Genomic DNA, 13,429 nt, shown 5'->3' with positions numbered 1-13,429 from the left:
TTTGAATTTTTACATAGATATTGTTAAACTGAATTACAATGTAACATTATTTCAACCAAGTTTTGACATTTTATTCTCCAAAAAGTTATTTGAAACCTTAAAAGTAGACACTTTACTTACATTTAATGTGCTTTCTATGGACATAAAATCACTTTTGTAAATTTCTTTTGATGCAGACATCTTAATGTCTTTGACCCATGTACATTAAAAAAAAATCTTTTGTACAATAGTGTAACTTTTGAAGTGCAACAAGACGTGTGATTTGATCCCTCAAATTTGAGGAGAGTTGTGCTTTTCTAAGTGGCCAGACTATATCAGAACACCCTAGCAACCACCTAGAAAGTCTTTTTGAAGTCTCTTTGGATAAAAGCATCTGATAAATGAATATAAATGTAAATGTGGGGGTTTTTCCTTTTTCAGAAAATGCAAAAATCGAGTTTCTTTGTAGAACATTGGCTAAATCTTTAATCGAATGCATTTGCTGTTAGCAACCATTACATATAAACTTTGACCTAATAGTGTACCTCACTTGTGGTTATTTATAGACGTTTGAGAGAGCTGCCTTGTGATTGTAACCAGTTCTCGTATTGGGAAATCATATTGACTCACTGACCTGGTTTGACTATAGTTGCACAGTTTTGTCTTGGTTTTGTGTGTAGGCCGAGCAGTGAGCTAAATCAGGGACGTGGAAGGGTGAAAGCAGGCCATGTCGCGGGTTCCCACACCCCCTCCCCCAGGGGAAATGACATCCGGACCTGTGGCAGAAAGCTGGTGTTATACACAGGTGAGAGAGACTAATCGTTCTGAGTTGAGAGCACCAGTCATAAATATCCCTGTTTTTTTTTTCCACAGGTGAAAGTCGTGAAGTTTTCTTACATGTGGACGATTAACAACTTCAGCTTCTGTCGGGAGGAGATGGGAGAAGTCGTAAGGAGCTCGACCTTCTCCTCAGGCCCCAACGACAAGATGAAATGGTGTGTTTCACTGTGTTCGGAGTGTTGTCCAAAGCTCTCAAGTGGCCTCTTAATTCTTCTCTCTAATGCCTCGCCATCCTGCCCAACCAAACACACTCACATACACGCACAAATACAGGCTTGCCCTTTCCAAATATCATTGTTTGTGAAACAACAGTGGCCCATTTTGATTTAGGTTGGGATTACACTGGGCCGTCTGGGACAAATTTTGAGAATTGCGAAAGATTTCTTTTGTCACTAGCAGCCGATTAATTGCTTTTACGTTGAATCTTTTGTCTCTGAAGATCTAGATATTCCGATCGCAGTCCTGGAGTGTGACTACTCCTACGATGGCCGTTCCCAAACTAAAAAATGGCTGAATTTATGAGTCATATAACATATTACAGAATTGTGTGGTAATGGATGTTCAGAAGCAGTGTTGTTCATGCCATTTCAGTGGTTTAAAAATATAGATCTCTAAATAATACACTGCCGGTAAAAAGTTTAGAATAATTAAAGGGGTCATATGAGAATGTTGTTGAAAGAAGTTTATTTGATTAAAAGTTTCCACAAAACTGTTAAACAACAAAAACTGTTTTCAGGATTGATAATAGTAAGAACCATTATTAATAATTGAGTACTGATGATAATTTGAGCAGAAAATCAGCATATTAAAATCATTTCTGTGACACTGGAGACGGAAGTAATGGCTGAAAGTTCAGCTTTGCCATCACAGGAATAAATTGCATTTTAAAATATATTAAAATAGAAAACAGTTATTTTAAATTGTGATAATGTTTTGCAATATTACTGTTTTACTGTATTTTGAATCAAATTAATGCAGCCTTGATGAGCATTAGAGACTTCTTCCAAAAATAATTTCAAGCATTTGACCTCTAGTGTATATTTAAATTAGCATTTTATTTTATATGGACACATACAGTGTTTTCCAAATTATTAAAAGTTATTTATAAATTATTACAATTATTTCCGATTTAAAAAAAAAATTTTGTACTACTCTTCCCTTCTTTTTTTTTTTCTTTTTTTTCTGCAGGTGTTTGCGAGTGAACCCAAAGGGACTGGATGATGAGAGTAAAGATTATCTCTCTCTGTACTTATTGCTTGTCAGTTGCCCAAAAAGTGAAGTGAGAGCAAAGTTCAAGTTTTCTTTACTGAACGCCAAAAGAGAAGAAACTAAAGCCATGGGTAAGAGTTTTCCAGACACTCACAGGATTGAGTTTGGTAATGTGGAATAACTGTTTTATTCATATTTGTGCTTCTTTTGTTCTGCCCACATTTCAGAAAGCCAAAGAGCCTACCGCTTCGTCCAGGGAAAAGACTGGGGCTTCAAGAAGTTCATCAGGAGAGATTTCTTGCTGGACGAAGCTAACGGACTTCTTCCTGACGACAAGCTCACTCTGTTCTGTGAGGTACCGTAACATGTCACGTTTCAAGTACACTAAATATTTGGATTTAGTAATGTCCTTGCTTCAAACCAGTGACCCATTTGTTTAGGTAAGTGTGGTCCAGGACTCTGTAAACATCTCTGGCCAGTCGAACACAAACATGCTGAAGGTTCCGGAGTGTCAGCTTTCTGACGACCTGGGTAACCTGTGGGAAGGCTCCAGGTTCACAGACTGCAGCTTGTTCGTGGGAGGGCAAGAGTTCAAAGCGCACAAATCCATACTGGCAGGTGAGTTTAGTCATCCCAACACGGCACTGACAGACGTTTGGGGTAGACCCAGATTTTGCCTTGCTAAAAAGGCAAGCTGCACAGACAACATTTCAGTGAAATGATAATGAGGCACATGATGAATTTGGCAGTACTTTACACACAGATGATTCACATAAAACTGATGATTCGTGTTTCCTTTGACAGCGAGGTCGCCAGTATTCAATGCTATGTTTGAACACAAAATGGAGGAGAGTAAAAAAGTAAGTGATAAGATAAACACTACCAGTCAGAAATGGACAAACCTACTCTTGATTCTTTAGTATTACTGTTTACCACATTTTAGAATAACAGTAGTTATAATAAAGTAATAATAATAGTATATCTAATATTTAGTAGAATTTTCATCTATTTTTATTATTTTAAACTAATTATTCATTTATTTTATAATTTAAATAAAACATTTTAAAATAAAATTATATAATTTAATAATTTATTTATATTAAGAAGAACCGTGTGGACATCAGCGATGTGGAACCGGATGTTTTTAGGGAAATGATGGTATTTATTTATACTGGTAAAGCTCCTAACCTAGAGAAAATGGCCGACAACCTGTTAGCTGCTGCAGACAAGGTAATACACTCTTGCTCTGAAGGAAGAGCGCTTTTGTTTTGTGTTCGTGCTGCTGTGATTGACCTGCGGTCTGTTTTCTTCTTTCTTTTTAGTATGCTCTGGAAAGATTAAAGGTTTTATGTGAGGAGGCTCTCTGTAACAGTTTATCTGTAGAGAATGTGGCTGACATCCTCATTCTGGCTGACCTGCACAGCGCAGAGCAGCTTAAAGCACAAGCCATAGACTTCATTAATAGGCAAGAACACACACTCAGTTCATACTCATTCAAAAAAAAATCCTTTGTATACTTTACAGTTCTTTGTTTTCGGAACATTTAAACATAATTGTAAACATTGTAAATTTTTGCAAATTTAATGACTCGCAGGTTTAATTGGGCTGTTTTGAAAGGATACATGATGGAAGAATTTAGAGCAGAAATATAATATCTATATTATAAAAATATTGATCTCTATTAATATTAATATATAATCTCAATATTGAGGTTGAAGGGAAAATCATGTGCAATTTTTCTATGGTCACTTTGCATAAATGACTGATTAAAAGCAATGCAGACAATTATATTAATTGGAATAATTTGGCTGCTAAATATCTAATTTGTGACAGCGGTGGCTGCAGTGCATTCTGGGAGCTCTGTGTGAATTCTGCTCTGGTCTCTTTCCTCAGATGCAGTGTTCTTAGACAGCTGGGCTGTAAAGATGGGAAGAACTGGAATAGCAAGTATGTGTGCCAACATGTTACCATCTCCCAGAGTCCTCTGCAAATAAACACATCTGTATTTAGCAGGAAGCTCCTGTTTGCATAGAAATCATGTGACTTAAGATATCCGTAAAACAAAATGATTCATGGCACAGCTTGTGGAGAGATTTTTTTCTTGAATTCCTTTCCATCAAAACATAAGATGGTGCCATTCTTGTTGTATGATCACGTTTTAAAGGAATGTTCTGGGCTCGATGCACTCTAAGCACTGTCAACAGTAAAGTAACTGCAAGCCTTTTTACTGTGGTAAAATCACTTTTACACAAGGCCATGGGTAGCTTTTAAAGATAGATATTTAGATTTTTAAAAAATGTTTTTATGCTCACCTAAAGCAGCATTTATTTAATCAAAAACACAGCAAAACAACATTGAGAAATTTTATTAGAATTTAAAATAACTGCTTTCTATTTAAATATTTTAAAATGTAATTTATTCCTGTGATTCAACGCTGAATTTTCAGCATCATTACTCCAGTCTTCAGTGTCACATGATCCTTCAGAAATCATCATAAATATATATATAAAAAATGTGTTTATAGAAATTCTTTTTTATATTTGATTTTTTTATTTGTTCTCTGGATCAGTTTGCACCATTACTTTACTGTACATGTGATATTTATTTTTACAGACAACATTCCACAGATGCTGTGGATAAAGCTTAACTTGTTTTGAACCCAGAACATTCCTTTAATTAGCATGATTTCACAGAATTAATAAAAACCCCAGATAATTTTTTTACTAATTTCATCAGCGTGTGACAAATGTTATATCATTTATAGATAGTAACCTTTAGGCTTGTTTTTGCTCATTCGCAGTCATGCTGCAGACATAATGGAGACTGCAGGTTGGAAAGCGATGATTCAGTCCCATCCTCACTTAGTGGCCGAGGCTTTCCGGGCTCTTGCTTCAGCCCAGTGCACCCCTTTCTATCGGGCGAGTACTGGAAAAAGTGGTATCGGTGCATCCCTATCTCCAATAGACACTAGCATGTTGCGCACACTCCATATTATTTTTGGTCTGTGGCTTCCAAAATCATTTAAATGAACTTTTATAAAACTTCTCTTCTTTTTAGTCTTCAAACATCTGGAGACAACTTAAGCTGAGATCAAAGCCAGCGTGCTGCAAATCCTCAAATGCCCTGTTCATCAAGCCATGAGATTGCACAGACTCTCACAGACATTGTGTGCATTTTTCAGATCAGAGTTTGTGCGTATGATCAGACCTTTGCGAATGAAACAGTTTTTTTTCTGCTGATGTGAAACAATGTCATCCTCTTGTTTTCATATGGCTGAATTTACAGAGGTTAAATTGCCAAAAAATCTGTTCCGCAATGAGACTCTCCTCCAGTAGTCAGAGGGATACTGAGGCTTTTAAGAAGATTTTGTAACAAATGTGGTACAGAGTTGACTTAAGCTTTGTCTGACTTCACAGTTTTTCTTTGTTTGCAGCATCTGTGCAAGGATTTCTGAAGTTGTACACCAAAAATCTGCCGACAGTCTTGGAGTCGAAGGAAGAAAAATACACAAGGGAGCATTCTGGAAACTAAAATCTAATCTTTTCTTTAATAACAGAAACAAAATACAAAAGAACTGAGGCGCACATTATGGCTTCAACATTAATCTTAGTTATTGACAATGTTTCTGTGAACACAAAAATATGTTGGCATGAAAAGGATGGCATCACAAATGGCTGCAATACAAGATGTTTTACTTTTTTTCTGTTCTTGAATCCCAGCTTACATATGATTTGGATATTTTAAAACATCACACTGATGACATCACAAGAGTCACGGAGAAAGGGTCAGGGGTCACTATGGAAACCACAGATGTGTTGCTCATGTCCAAGCTAGGTGTGAACCACATACTGTAAATCAGCCTTCAGGAAATCAGGTCTTAGCCTGGGTTAAGCATGGGTTCATCCAAAAATGAAAATTCTGTCATTTATTCACCCTCATGTTGTTTGACTGACTTTCTTCTGTGGAAAATGATGACAGACATAAACTATTTCTTTTTTGGGGTGAACTATTCCTGGCATCGACAGCCCTAAAGGATAAGTAAGATAGAATCAAAAGAGTGGTTCCTCAATCTGACCTTGCTTCCATTTGTCTAGCTCTTTGTGGAACAGAACAAGGAAACTACAGGCTAGAGAGGCTGTAACAACGAGATGAGACCTCAGTTACCAATCTAGGCTGTGCTATCCCACAGAGGTATACGGAGTGTCACTGTGGTAGTTGTAGTCTGGGCAGACCTTCTGTACTAGCTTGTAGTCTGCACTGAAGAAGTCAATGTAGATGCAGATGACCTTGAAGGGCTTGGAGCAAAGCCAAGACACATGGCTTTGGGTCTGTTCCTGGAAACATACCCTGTTCGGGAAGTCACTGCAAACGGACGTCCTCTTGCTACGGTCCGTCTTCTCATATTCCACTCGACAATTGAAGGCCTTATTGTCTTTAGGTACATCTATGGTTTCCTGTTGAGTGATCTCAAAATCGACAGCCTTGGAGGGCGGGACCAGGCTGACGGACACGTTGCCCAGGCCGGTGGAATTGTGGCGGAAATAGACACTGAAGGTTCCGTTGCCATGGTCAACAATTTTCCCGGTAATGAGAAGGTTTAGCTTGACAGTTTTGATGTTCGAATGGAAGTCGCCCCAGCCAAACATCTTCTTAAACTTGCCAGTTTTCACATAGGGACGACGTTTGGCCCTCGAGAGGGTTCCTTCGGTATCAGGGTGGTTGGATAACCAAGCCCACAGATCCAGTGCCCCAGGGTCCTGAGCAGTTTCACGGCTCTGACTGTTAGATTGGGACGTGTGGGAGAAAAGCCGCAGGGATTTGAGAATCCCTGAATGAGAGCCGTAAGGAGAGACGCTTTCCTCCTTATCACTCTCTCCCCAACCCAGAGGAGACACAGCTGCTCTGAGCTCTGCTCCACATGTCACCTTCAAAGACAAAACCAGGAAGGGAATTGTTAACCAAAGAGGTTGCAGATGCTAATGTATCTCAAGAAAAATAAAAAATCCAATCCAGTCCAGTGGACAAAAATAAAGGTTTATCCTAAAGCCAACATTAAAAGCCATTCAAAAACGACTCTACTTCCATTTTCCTGCGGGACTTTATCTATTGATAATTAACTGTATACAAATAAAAAGACTTTTTAGACACACTTTGGGATTTCTGACTTTTACACTAGTGGAATCCTTTGGAGAACTACTAAGAAACCTTTTGAAGGTGCTTCAGATATCCCAGTGACAATGTACCACACTCTAAAAAATAAAAGTTCTTTATTGGCATCTATGATTCCATGAAGAACCTTTATCATCCATGGAGTCTTTCCACAAAAGGTTCTTTATAGTGAAAAAGAAGTCTCTTTAGATTTGTAAAATGTTCACACTAAGAAAAATGTTAAATTTGTTTTTTTTAATTGTCCACCAAAAGGTTCGTTGAGGAACCAAAAATGATTCTTCTATGGCATTGCTATGAAAACCCCCTTCTGCAAGCTTTATTTTTGTGAGTGCAATATGTTTAGAGTTCGTGCAGGAACTGATTTCCATTTGGAAGGTTCTTCATAGAACTTCCTATACCATACTGAGAAGGTAGTAGTAGAAGATTTTAGATAAAATGAGAAGATGCTTGAGGCCCCATCCTGCCAAACCAGAAAAACGCTCTAGGAAATTGTAGGGTGCCTCAAATATCTAGACCACAAATGTCTACGAAGAAGAAATTATGATTAAAATTTTTTTTTTGCATTTAAGCATAAAAATATTTAGACTTGGTGAACATTTATATTAGGTTATTAAGGTTTTAAGAATTCCCCAAATACCATAAACTGATGTGCATATCCACATTCACATCTCAGATGTAAAATTATAGATGAATAATCTACTACAGTACAACATGACTAAAATCACAGCTAGCATGTAGAAAAAAATCAAAGGAGATGCATCACTACATAAATAATCAAAACATAAAGAGGGGATGGGAAACTGAGAGCTGTATGAGAGCCCTGTTTTAAATGATGCAAACAGGATGTAACATCTCACTGCAATGCAATTTTACTACCGACTCAATAAACACTATCTACCTCAAGCCTAAGACAGTGACACCCACACAGTCACAAACCCAGCAAAACTGGTTCCTAAAACACACCCATGACTCCTGCTATCATTTAGTGTCAAGTTTCATTTTAATATTACAGCCAATCAATGCGACAACTTTGTTTTGCACTGCAGTCGTGGTGAAATATGAATGAACAGAAAACAGCACAGGAAAGACCAAAGGAGGAAGATCAGGGAGGAGCTGCCCTACTCTCATTCTCTATCTTTCAACAAAGCTCAAAAGCCTCTAACATATACTTTCAAAGGCATCATTTGATAGAATGAAAGAGTGTATATGTCCCAAAAGGCTGTTTAGTCCCCATCTCCCCAAGTCTATCTTCAGCTTTCTCCATTATTTCTCTCTCTAAAAACCAAAGGGGGTAAATATTTGGGAGACACGTATAATTTGGGCTGTACACTTCACAATTCAAACCCGTGATGGTGAATGAGAAATAAAATCCAAATCTACTGTATGTTAACTTTGATTTAGTGCGAACTCATGATCCACAGAACAAAGAACTACCGACATCCTCTGCAGGTAAGGAGAGACAAGAGATGCCAAATGTGTAAAATGAAGGAGAAAATGTTACCAGAAATCACAAACAAATTAAGTGCAAAAACTAGTTAATTTTGGTCAATCATTATAAATCTGTGGAAATAATTATACTGAAGAAAAAATTACTTAAAATAAACGATAATAATGATGAACATTTTTATTTATTTTTAAAATTATGAGATTAGGTACTTAATCTGAAGTAAATACATTTTTTACAGTTCAAGGATGGCAATAAATTGAGGGGAAAAAATAACTAATAATAAAAATCTGACTTACTGATGGCAGTGAAAGAAAAGTCTCTTGAGAGAGGATTTAAGGCTGAGCCATCACAAAGGTTGTAATTTAATTTTAAACTGGCTTAAACTGGTTTCTGGGATAAAGTCTTCAATTAAACTGCGTTGGGTTTGTGAAGTCAATTCATATGCATTAAAATTAATCTTTGGAAATAAAAACACAATCACACACACATTTTGTTCTCCTCCTGAGAAATAAGCAAAATTGATGGATTAAGGGCCATACGGAAACTGGATTATTCAAAGATTTACAGAGGAAATTAGACAAAATGCCATGGCATAAAGGCATATTTGGATTATACAAACAATTTGGTCTCTTTACAATTAATTAATAATATAATAATAATATAATGTATTAATGTATTATTTTAAAAATTAGAAAATTATTCGTTTTTGAATTCATACCCACCTGTTTCTCAAATACTACACTACTCCAAAAAATAGCACGACAGTGAAGACAACTGGTATATAGAGATAAGTATTAATTGCAACAACAACAATAATAATAATACATAGTGTCTTTTTCCATCTTTCACAAGTAATACACCCTGGGAGAAGAAAAGGTTCATTAACTTTGTCAAACCAAATACACATATAATAGTTTGTTTTAATTAAAACAATTTAAATAAAACTCATACCATGTGCAAGCAGATCATAAGCAGGGCAGAGTAACACTGGCACATCTTCATGTGTTTTTTGAGTCCAGATCTGGCTTAGTAAAGATCAGGTCCACCCGTGGCAAGGTCTTGTGTCAGTATTCCTAAAAACACAAAAACCTATCATGCTCAAGACATGAGGAAATATAGGAAATTAGAACAAACAACAAATAACAAGAAATGGTCAAAAGGTACATTATTTCATGTAACGGTATAATTATGTTTGCATGTCATTGCCAACAAGTTAAAATGTATGTGAATGTACACAGAAAGTAAAAAGCTATAAAACTGGTTTACTGCATTAGGCTTTTACCATTTTATTAACCTTTTAACTTTTTTTGCAGACCCTGTGGTGTGACAAATAAATGTTAAAAATTACAAACACACCATGTAGTCTCTCAAATAAAATGAAGTCATAAAAACGTTAAATAAAATTACAGTAATGTTGTTTAAATTAGTTTTAAATGGAGTATAGAATGACACTGCAGGAAACTGCTTTCACAGCTTAAAATGTCAAGTACCTGAATAAGTACTGAGCAATATTAATGAACAAGCAATAATTTTGAGGTTTATAGTGATCTTTTGGTATATAAAGTCATGATATTACATGAAATAGGGGCACCAAACTAAGCAATGCAAAAGCGTTACCAAATAAATAAATTAATAGCAAATTATGTGTAATAATCAGTAATCAATTGTAGTATATAACTCACCCTTTTACTGTAGAGTTGAACCCATACATCTCTGTGCGGTGAGCATACTTATAGTGTAGTTATCGGAGTGCATAAAGAGATGATGAAGACAAACATCGCTCCTCGACAGTCCAAACTCAAAGTGACCAGCAATAAAAACTTATTTGCATTTGATTAAAACAATATAATCTTCTTCTTTACTCAGCGTGGCTCATGTCCAGCTGCATTAAATCCTCTTAGCTCTGCTCAATTGGCTGCATGCCTTTCCTCTGCAACACTCACATATCCTAACACGATTATGTGTGGATGTGATTGTCCATCCAAAAGAAAAAAATAATAATAATAATAAAACTGCTCTCTAAGCAGTGCCCTGGGTAAAAGTCCGGTTTTGCTGCATCCTTGCCCGCTCGCTCTTCCTAAACTGATGTTGTGTGATGGATCTGTGCGCTTTTAGGTTGTGACAGTGGAGTCACTGAGCCCAACCCCTTAACATCAGCACCAATAACAGCACACATCACACTAAAGCTTTTTATGTATGTAAATCCATTTAAAACCACTAAGTGTTAAAACAGCAGAAGACTTGCCTTGTGGGCCGTTTTTATTATTGACAAAAGTGCTATTCAGAAGCATTTTGGCTATTTTATCATCATGAGACTCTGCAAAAATAAAATACATTTTATGTAAATATAACACATCAAATTTTTACATTTCCATAGTATTATATTGATTTTTTTTTTTTATTATTAAATATTGGGATAGTTAATTGGGATAGTCTAAGATTCAGTGATTGTTTCTCAGGGTGGCTTGGTAATAAAAAGCTATTGAAAATTTAATCCACATAAAATAAAAATGAATGCACGTTTATCTTACCCTACATAGTGTGCTACTGGGGCTTCTTGTTACATTTTATGGGCTAAGTTATAATTACAGTAAGTTAAAAACAAAAAAAAAATATGTAAAAAGTAATATTCAAAAATCAAACCATTGTTTTGCCACACAAATTATAAATTTGCACAAGTTTATAAAATTTAACTCATGTAACAACTTCCCCCAAACTTTATGAAAAACCACAAATTAAATCTACCTTTCATAACATAGTTGACCCTTGCCTTTATGTATACAAGTGTAGTTTTATTGTCAACAGCTAATACAAAATAATTTGATTTAATAATAATTTTAATACAAAATATAATATTAGAATGTTGGCTTGGATGATAAAATTCAAACAAAATAATTTTAAATACAAGGTTTTACAAAAAATGTCAAACAAAACAGCTATTGAAATCATTTCTATAATTGATACTTTGTCTCAAAAACCTTCTACCTTCTATATATTATATTATATTTAATACTTCAGCCACAACCTCAATAATTAGGTATTAGGTATAGATGTCTAATAATCATTAACAATAAAATTTGTCCATTAGTGTGTCCAAAAACAGCGATGCAATAGAAGAACAATTTTGGTTTCCCAAAGAACCTTCCAATGAACAGTTCTTCAAAGAACCATTTTTTTTTCACAAAGAACATTTCCATCATATAACCATCAATTAAAAAATATTTTTTTAAGATTATATTTTTTATGTTTATATTGTATATTATATATATATATATATATATATAGTTTATGTATTGCTGACTCTGAAGGATATTTAAATCTAGTGATTAAAAAAAATGTCCCTGATCTACTGAAAAACAGGAAGTCCTGCATTATGTACAGACTCATAGATGTCAAAACATCATGTTAAGTTAATGTGATAAAAGTGTGAGAAAGTCTATTTTTTTTTAAGTCATATATTGTAATAATTAAAAATGGTTTAAGAAACTAAAGACTGAATATAGCGAGTGAATATATGCAAGTTTGTTTGGAAACAGCTCCGCTCTGTGGTTATTACAGTAACTGCAGTTCACGCCACTGTGGAGTTAACAGCATACACAAACAGATAATTTAATGCAAGACTTATTTACTCATGCAAATGCTAATGTTAGAACACAAACAAATGAACAATAAATAAACATTAGCAGACTTTTGTCAGAGAGGAGATCTATTAACAGAATTAGCAAAACTTGAACGACTAACAGAATTACAAAACTTCAATAGAGACTCATTTGCAGGATTCCTTAATAATCTGGTTCGGATTCTTCACCAGTGTGGCTAACATGGACATGAAGTTGGGCTTCTGTACGGCAGGTTTACCAGAGGTAGAGACTTTCTTCTGGTTCCCTCGTTTAATCTTGGGCTTCACGCTGAACAGATCTGTGGGCGTCCTGAACCCATCCGAATCCTCAGAAATCTCTTCCTGCTGCTCATTCTGAGCTTCACGAATCTCTCCACGCTTGTGCTTCTGTCGAGGGCTTTTCCTCTGTTCCGCAGTTTCCGCAGCAACAGTTTCAGGGGTGTCATCAAACATCAGCACCCGCCGCGTTCCGTCTATGCCATCAGACACTTCCTGCTTGTTCGATTTACCCCGGACATTAGTCGTCCTCTGTTTGCTAGAGACATCCGAGTTCTGCTTCAAATCTGCATTTAATCTTGAAATCTTGTCATCTACAAGAAGTTTGTCCTTCTGCTTCACACCGACACTAAGGTCGAGTGGATAAAGCTGCTGAGATAATGTGCTGTTCAAGGAAGGCTTCCTTTTCACAGAAAATTGCCAACCAGCAACGGGCGGCCAGACCACAGATCGTGACCTCTTACGATGCCGTGGTTTGGCTTTGGTAATGGACAGGTTGGTCTGAACGGAGAGCAGATCCTTGCAGCGACGCAAATTCCTAAATATATGCATATAAAAAATTATTTTACTAAATATATATATATATATATATACATGCATAATACTGGAGTATATTTCATCTTTCTTTGAATATTACAATTTTAAAGGGATAGTTCACCCAAAAATGAAAATTCTGTCATTAATTACTCACCCTCATGTCATTCCAAACCCGTAAGATCTTCGTTCATCTTCGGAACACAAATTAAGATATTTTTGATGAAATGTGAGAGCTCTCAGACCCTGCATAGACAGCAACGCTGTTTAGATTACGTTCATGCGCGCGCTTTCTCCTCCGAACATAAACAACGCTGATTACGTTGATTACGCTCTTGGGTACTCTCCAAAATGGC

General features: G+C 36.0%; 3 protein-coding genes across 3 annotated transcripts in view; 1 reads left to right on the top strand and 2 right to left on the bottom strand.

Moving 5' to 3' along the window:
* Positions 1–529: 529 nt before the first annotated feature.
* On the top strand, positions 530–5,559 carry LOC107718234 (speckle-type POZ protein-like B). The gene is made up of 11 exons (XM_016525228.1): positions 530–784; positions 853–974; positions 2,008–2,159; positions 2,256–2,383; positions 2,469–2,646; positions 2,833–2,888; positions 3,136–3,258; positions 3,351–3,493; positions 3,922–3,975; positions 4,829–4,965; positions 5,462–5,559. The coding sequence occupies exons 1-11, from the start codon at positions 707–709 to the stop codon at positions 5,557–5,559; spliced, it is 1,269 nt and encodes a 422-aa protein (XP_016380714.1). The 5' UTR covers positions 530–706.
* A 424-nt stretch (positions 5,560–5,983) lies between these two features.
* LOC107718217 (neurexophilin-2-like) lies at positions 5,984–10,782 on the bottom strand. The gene is made up of 3 exons (XM_016525211.1): positions 10,327–10,782; positions 9,596–9,717; positions 5,984–6,953 (listed from the first exon to the last, which is right to left on the bottom strand). The coding sequence occupies exons 2-3, from the start codon at positions 9,644–9,646 to the stop codon at positions 6,207–6,209; spliced, it is 798 nt and encodes a 265-aa protein (XP_016380697.1). The 5' UTR covers positions 9,647–9,717; positions 10,327–10,782; the 3' UTR covers positions 5,984–6,206.
* Positions 10,783–12,169: 1,387 nt separating this feature from the next.
* LOC107718233 (uncharacterized) overlaps positions 12,170–13,429 on the bottom strand; it is a 6,094-nt gene continuing 4,834 nt past the window's right edge. Inside the window, exon 7 of the mRNA XM_016525226.1 lies at positions 12,170–13,077. Coding sequence (XP_016380712.1) covers positions 12,411–13,077 — 667 coding nt within the window. The 3' untranslated portion in view covers positions 12,170–12,410. The remainder of the gene's footprint in view (positions 13,078–13,429) is intronic.

Source organism: Sinocyclocheilus rhinocerous, unplaced genomic scaffold (assembly GCF_001515625.1).
Source record: "Sinocyclocheilus rhinocerous isolate Xijiao unplaced genomic scaffold, SAMN03320098_v1.1 scaffold1111, whole genome shotgun sequence".
NCBI lineage: Eukaryota > Metazoa > Chordata > Actinopteri > Cypriniformes > Cyprinidae > Sinocyclocheilus > Sinocyclocheilus rhinocerous.
Note: the sequence above shows the minus strand (reverse complement) of the source record. Positions and strands in the feature narration are given on the sequence as shown.

What these genes read in the sequence shown, in the direction of transcription:
- LOC107718234 (XM_016525228.1), top strand. Translation starts at nt 707, where the DNA reads ATGTCGCGGGTTCCCACACCCCCTCCCCCAGGGGAAATGACATCCGGA. An exon ending in AAAGCTGGTGTTATACACAG is followed by an intron (nt 785 to 852) that starts GTGAGAGAGACT and finishes TTTTTTCCACAG; the next exon opens with GTGAAAGTCGTGAAGTTTTC. An exon ending in GCACAAATCCATACTGGCAG is followed by an intron (nt 2,647 to 2,832) that starts GTGAGTTTAGTC and finishes TTCCTTTGACAG; the next exon opens with CGAGGTCGCCAGTATTCAAT.
- LOC107718217 (XM_016525211.1), bottom strand. Translation starts at nt 9,646, where the DNA reads ATGAAGATGTGCCAGTGTTACTCTGCCCTGCTTATGATCTGCTTGCAC. An exon ending in TTATGATCTGCTTGCACATG is followed by an intron (nt 6,954 to 9,595) that starts GTATGAGTTTTA and finishes TTGTCTTTGAAG; the next exon opens with GTGACATGTGGAGCAGAGCT.